Source organism: Callorhinus ursinus, unplaced genomic scaffold (genome assembly GCF_003265705.2).
Source record: "Callorhinus ursinus isolate GAN/ISIS: 27379988/994484 unplaced genomic scaffold, GSC_fseal_2.0 scaffold14, whole genome shotgun sequence".
Taxonomy (NCBI): Eukaryota; Metazoa; Chordata; class Mammalia; order Carnivora; family Otariidae; genus Callorhinus; species Callorhinus ursinus.
Window position 1 is genome coordinate 18,808,038 of NW_027397076.1, and position 6,606 is coordinate 18,814,643.

The 6,606-nt window shown below is 47.6% G+C and overlaps 2 protein-coding genes across 3 annotated transcripts in view; one reads left to right on the forward strand and one right to left on the reverse strand.

Annotated features, from left to right (window-relative positions):
- Positions 1 to 647, reverse strand: part of LOC112831071 (uncharacterized) — a 24,475-nt gene extending 23,828 nt beyond the window's left edge. Inside the window, exon 1 of the mRNA XM_073900881.1 lies at positions 570 to 647. Coding sequence (XP_073756982.1) covers positions 570 to 647 — 78 coding nt within the window. The remainder of the gene's footprint in view (positions 1 to 569) is intronic.
- On the forward strand, positions 449 to 5,184 carry DUSP6 (dual specificity phosphatase 6). 2 transcript variants are annotated; one of them, XM_025882494.2, is made up of 3 exons: positions 466 to 1,544; positions 2,166 to 2,600; positions 3,653 to 5,184. In XM_025882494.2, exons 1-3 carry the CDS (start codon positions 1,145 to 1,147, stop codon positions 3,958 to 3,960), a joined length of 1,143 nt encoding a protein of 380 aa, XP_025738279.1. In that variant the 5' UTR covers positions 466 to 1,144; the 3' UTR covers positions 3,961 to 5,184. The 2 variants fall into 2 exon arrangements, with proteins under 2 accessions (XP_073756633.1, XP_025738279.1); XM_073900532.1 differs by lacking the exon at positions 2,166 to 2,600 and having other exon boundaries at positions 449 to 1,544.
- The last annotated feature ends 1,422 nt before the right edge of the window (positions 5,185 to 6,606 follow it).

Below are 6,606 nucleotides of genomic sequence, written 5' to 3' on the forward strand. Positions count from 1 at the left end.
TTGATTTAAAATGTTTCAACAAAATCCTAGTTTGTTTCGAAAGATGTTGGATTAGCATTTAACACCTCATCGGTCACTAAAGCCTAGGCAGTTCACCAGCCCCAACACAGCCTCAGCTAAAAGAACATCGGAGCAAACAGAGCTGGGCTTTTTAAACTGGCAAACAAATGCCACACACCGCCTAAAGGAGGGCGGAGGAGGGGGGTTAAGGCGAACTCCAGTCCAAATGAGTTTAAAGGGAATATAAAGGAAAAATAAAAAGCACAAGTTTTCTTAAAGCTAGCTTGTGAGCGCAGGCGTCACGAACAAGGGCTTTTGTGCCTGCTAATTGCACCATTTGTGCGCAAAAGTTCCGACGCAAAGTGTGAACTCTCAACAGAAGGAAACATGAGACAACTGAAGTGCCCTGGTTTATGTGCCCTGCTCCTCCTCCGCCGCCGCCTCCTCTTCTTTCTCCTTCCTCCCGCCGAGCCCGCTGTTGCAGCTTGTTTGCACTGGGGCTTATCCGGAGCGGAAATTCCTTTCCGTTTTTGTGAATGACAAACTCATTAACAATTCATCAACACAACCTGTTCCAGCCGGCCCGTCCCCACGGCAACAGCCCCTTCCGCAGCGCGCTCATTGGCTGGCCGAGAGAATGTATCCATTGAGACGCTCGCTGTTTGTATCCATTGAGGAGCTGCCTCGCGCAGGGGGTGTGCGAGGGTTGAGTCCAAGGGAGAGTGAGCAAATCGAGGTTTGAATAATTCGAGGAGAAAGACGCCCGGGCGGATTTGAGGTGCAGCCTTGAAGGGAGGGATTAGGAGCCGCTGGACTTTTTTTTTTCCCCTTCCTTCCCTCCCCTCCTTAGTAGCAGGGAGTCCGAATTAATTGGATTTCATTCACTGGGGAGGAACAAAACTGTCTGGGCAGCTTCATTCAAAGAGATTCATTGACACCAAGAGCGAACGGGTGCAGCCGGGAGCAAAGGGAACCGCCGGCTTCACTTCTGTCTCGCTTTCCCCAACCGCTAACCCGGTCTGGGAAGGGCAAGGTGGAATTAAACCCCCGCTCGGAGAGCGGCAGCTTCGCGCGGCGCGCTCGGCCTATGCCTGCCCCGAGGGGCGTCTGGTAGGCACCCGCCCTCTCCGGTAGCTCGACCCCCATGATAGATACGCTCAGACCCGTGCCCTTCGCGTCGGAAATGGCGATCAGCAAGACCGTGGCGTGGCTCAACGAGCAGTTGGAGCTGGGCAACGAGCGGCTGCTGTTGATGGACTGCCGGCCGCAAGAGCTGTATGAGTCGTCGCACATCGAGTCGGCCATCAACGTGGCCATCCCGGGCATCATGCTGCGGCGCCTGCAAAAGGGCAACCTGCCCGTGCGCGCGCTCTTCACGCGTGGCGAGGACCGCGACCGCTTCACCCGGCGCTGCGGCACCGACACGGTAGTACTCTACGACGAGAGTAGCAGCGACTGGAACGAGAACACTGGCGGCGAGTCGGTGCTTGGATTGCTGCTCAAGAAGCTCAAGGACGAGGGCTGCCGGGCGTTCTACCTGGAAGGTACGCGCCGGGGGAGTCCCGCGCGCGGGGCCGGGCGGGGGTCGCGGGGCTGTGGGGTGGGTGCGGGCAAGGCACGCGGACTGCCAAGTGCCCCTGCTGCGTTCGCCTGGAGCTTCTGAGTCGCGCTGCCGGGCTGGGGGCCCTCCGCCGGCTCCCGGCTGCGAACCTCCAGCGTCCCGCACCCGTGAGCAGGCTGGCGCAGAATCCACCAGCTTCCGGCCACAGGCACGGGTTGTTTCTCTCTAACGAGTTGTTCTCCTGCCTACCCGTAATATCCTCCACCTGTCCCTGCTTTCTATCATTCGATTTCGAATTACGATTTGCAGGACAGTAGAGGTCACTGGGGGTGTGGGTTGCATCCCCTAGCCCCTCAAAATATTTAGAAAACTTGCCACTTTGTGCATTTCCGGATTTAAAAGAATAAGGGTTTCCAGGGAAGGCGGGCCTGTTCGTTCCACTCCCAAGGGTACCCATTTAAGTGTCTTTCTCTTATAATTGGCTCTGTGTGCAGGGGGTTTCGTAGGGTGCTATGGTGTTTCCTTCGCCCGGTTGCGGCTCTCACAAGCTGTGAAAACTACTACGAGATCTCAGGTTACACGATTGCTTTTCTCGTCCTGGCAGGTGGCTTCAGTAAGTTCCAAGCCGAGTTCGCCCTACACTGCGAGACCAATCTAGACGGCTCGTGTAGCAGCAGCTCGCCACCGTTGCCAGTGCTGGGGCTCGGGGGCCTGCGGATCAGCTCCGACTCCTCGGATATTGAGTCTGACCTTGACCGAGACCCCAATAGTGCAACGGACTCGGATGGCAGCCCGCTGTCCAACAGCCAGCCTTCCTTCCCCGTGGAGATCTTGCCCTTCCTCTATTTGGGCTGTGCCAAGGACTCCACCAACCTGGACGTGTTGGAGGAGTTCGGCATCAAGTACATCTTGAACGTCACCCCCAATTTGCCCAATCTCTTTGAGAACGCAGGAGAGTTTAAATACAAGCAGATCCCCATCTCGGATCACTGGAGTCAAAACCTTTCCCAGTTTTTCCCTGAGGCCATTTCTTTCATAGGTGAGACTAATGAACAGTCCTTTCCTCAGACTTTTAAATGCAAAATTCCTAGCCATTCATAGAATTTAAGCTGTTAATCTCTCTTGTTGCTTGCCTAGCCTGTCAGAGTGCAGGTCTCTAATGTTACAAGGGGGTTCTTCATTCTGGTTTATCTTCTCACTAAGAAAAGAAAAAGCGCCTTTTTGACATGGCTGCAGACCACAGGTGTACTTGAAATGGGGTTTCTTGAGTCTTTGAATTCAGTCATTTGAAGGCAGGCTGTACATGATCAGACAACAGAATTTTCTCACAGTCTTTGGACTTGGGACCGGCTAGATGGAAGTACTCACTACTGACAGGAATTTTAGCATTGCTTTATAATTTTAAAAGATCTGGGAGTTATTTTAGGACATGGGGTTAGTTGTTGGAAAGTGCTATGAATGCTAGATGTTGTAATCCAGTTGAATGTTACTGTGATACCGGTTAACTGTGAGACAGTGAGGGTAACCTGAGCCCAGCAGGAAGGACTGTGGGCTGGAAGCCTGGAGAAGCGAATCTCCAGGCATTGTAATGCATTTCCTATTACAAAGGAACTCATTTTCAGGCCATGTCGACATCCTGTTCCTCCTAATGGGCTGTCCCCTGTGACTTCCCTCTCTCTTTAAAAATGCCTGAATACCTCCATTGTTAGCGGCACAACAGTTGGAGAATAATTTAATAGACCCTTGCAGTCTGCTTGTCTGTATAAAAGGCATTCAAGACCATATTGCAGGGTTTCTGGTATTCACATGCTGAGGCAAAGAATGCACACATTAAGGATTTTTTATTGTTGTTGTTGGCAGAAACTTAATACAAAAGCTCCCTTTTCAGAAAATATCTGAACTATGTAATTGTGCCCAGTGTACATGTTTTATCGCAATGATGCATCTGCTGCTGCCTGTGGGGCTCAACTGCCACACGCGGTTCTTTTTTTTTCTTTCCTTCTTTTTTTTAAAATTCAGTTTTTAGACTGATTGTTCACAAAGAGTGGTTTTTACTCTGCTGAAATCTTGCTTTTCTTTTTGTGTTTACAGATGAAGCCCGGGGCAAAAACTGTGGTGTCTTGGTGCATTGCTTGGCTGGCATTAGCCGCTCGGTCACTGTCACTGTGGCTTATCTCATGCAGAAGCTCAACCTGTCAATGAACGATGCTTATGACATTGTCAAGATGAAGAAATCCAACATCTCCCCCAATTTCAACTTCATGGGCCAGCTGCTGGACTTCGAGAGGACGCTTGGACTCAGCAGCCCCTGTGACAATCGGGTCCCTGCGCAGCCGCTCTATTTCACCACCCCCTCCAACCAGAATGTCTACCAGGTGGACTCCCTGCAGTCCACGTGAAAGGCCCCACGCCCCTTGGTGGGATGTGTCCGTTCCTTTAGCTGTTTCTCTTGGCAGCATCAGCTGGGCTGCTTTCTTTGTATGTGGCCCCAGGGGTCAAAACGACTCCAGTTGTCTGTATTAGACAAGGTTCCCACATGTGGAATTGGTTATTACGATGGGAGAGATTTGCTCCGCTCTTGTTGGAAGACCAGAACATGCTATGTAGATCCAGGCCGTAGGTTTGCTCCATACCTATGTGTACAGCCTACCCAGGCAGGGACTGGAATTTGAGGGTTTCCAGGTATATAGGGTAGGACCAAATGGTAGGGGTAGGAGTGTGTGTTCTTTAGGGCCTTGTGTGACTGTTTCTTTCTGCATCTGGAACTGACTCTATATTGTCTTCAGTGAAGACTGATTCAATATTGCATATAGAGGAGCCAAAGAGAGGTTTCAGCTCTGTATTTGTAGTATCAATTTGCAAAAAATAAAAAATACAAAACAAAAATAAATAATAAATAAAATAAATCTGATACTCCATTTGATTATTGTAAATATTTGATCTTAAATCACTTGACAGTGTTTGTTTGAACTGTGTTTGTTTTTTCTTTGATGGGTTTAAAAGAAATCATCCAAAGGGAGAAAGAGCAGTATGCCACTTCTTAAAACAACAACAACAAAAAATAGAAACGTTTGCTCTTTTCTAATCCAAAGGATATATTTGCAGCATGCTCGACTTCACCAACTCTGAATGACATTTTCATGGACACTTATCACTGAGACCTTGGTATGGTGCAGCCTTTAATCTCTTTCATATATCTTCCTTGTGATTTCCCCCCCTCTTAATGTAGTTTGACTATGCCTTACCTTTGTAAATATTATTTTGGCTTGTGTTGTCTCAAAGGGGATATCTTGGAAAGACACCAAAATCACGGGCTCACTTTTTTTTTTTTAAACTTCAGCTGTGCTAAACAGTATATTACCTCTGTACAAAATTCTTCAGGGAGTGTCACCTCAAATGCAATACTTTGGGTTGGTTTCTTTCCTTTTTTTAAAAAAAATTTGTATAAAACTGGAAGCGTGTGTGCGAGCATGGGTCCCCGTCTGATGGGTGAAGTAAGAGCATATGATTGTGAAAAGCGAGTTAGGTTGCTCCATATGTTCATGGTGTAAAGTTGTGAGCTGAAATTTATTATAAGAATGTAAAACCTTAAATTATTAATAAATAACTATTTTGGCTATTAACTGTGTATTTTTTTTTTAAATCTCTCCTTCATTGTACCTACATGTGAAATGATACTTCTAAGGAATCTTTGAGTAGGGGAGTGCCAGTGCCTTGTAAAGTCCTGTAGGAACAGCGGGGCAGAGTTCCCATGGTTTTAGCAACCCCAGGAATGTTTTTCAGGTGTAGTTTATGAAATTGATCTTTTGCCATAAATAAAGATGACATCATAGAATGAACTGCCTATTATGTGTCCCGACAATATTTTATGAATACGGTTCTGGCTTCTTTAAGAAAATAGTAATGCCCTTGAAGAAAATGAAGCCATAGAGCACACCTTGCTCAGGTATAAGGTTCGGCTGCTCATGACTGGTCATAAAGGGGGGGGTGGGTACCAGAATAAGAAAACACTCACAGTGTTAACCTCTCTCCTTCCCTGCCAGGGTCTTCTACTCAGTAATACACAGGCCAGGGAGGACATAGGGGTACTTCTCTTCCCAGTTTGTTTCCATGGCAATTCCACCTGCAAATTATGCTGCTGTCCGAATACCAAAGGAATCAGGCATGATGACTCCCCCTTGCCTTTCTCAGATACGTGGCAAGGCAGAGCTAAGCTCGTTGAGCCTGGATGTGGGCTTTAAAATTTCACGTTGGCACTTGAGATCACACTTTGCCAGTCCCGTTCTAATGTGCTTTGTGCTTCGCTGGTTTAGAATGTGGGCCAGAAACCACTACTGAACGTATGTCAAGGTTGTTTCGAACAGTGCCTTTCAAGGTAAAGTCTTAATACCTTGTCATTTTCCTTGGGACATCCCCTCTCCTTGTCCCAAGTGTAAAAATACACAAACCAAAAAAAAAAAAGGCAGGTGTATGAAATCAAAAGAAGTAGAACATACCTACATTCCAGCCTCTTTTCAAATGAACTTAGTCCCTTTACCTGCCTCGAGGAGAAAAAGGAGCTCTTCACCCAGGGGGCGCAAGTTGAGATGCCAGGGGGATGGTTTGGTAGCAAGCGGCTCTGAGTTTAGAGCAATCCGATCAAACCATCCAGAGTGACTTTGAGCAACTAAGCATGCATAAAAAGCAAACAGAAACAGTGCAGAAAAATACCAACTCAGTCTTTCCCATTTGGGTGCCCCAAGTCAGCCAGAGCTTAGAAAGGAGAAGTGGGTTGCAGTTCAACTTGGCTCGTGTTAATCCAGTTCTGAACGGTTTCCGCTCCTGGCATTCCCTAAACTGCCTGTTCAAAGTAGGGATTTGCAAGCAGCGTTAGCAATTTCCTGTCCAGCTGCAGCTCAAGTAGCTGCGTGCTTCCCCCCCCCCGCCCCCTTTCTTTTCTCTGATTTCTTTTTTCTTTCTTTCTTACTTTCTTTTTCTTTCTTTCTTTCTTTCTTTCTTTCTTTCTTTCTTTCTTTCTTTCTTTCTTTCTTTCTTTCTTTCTTTCT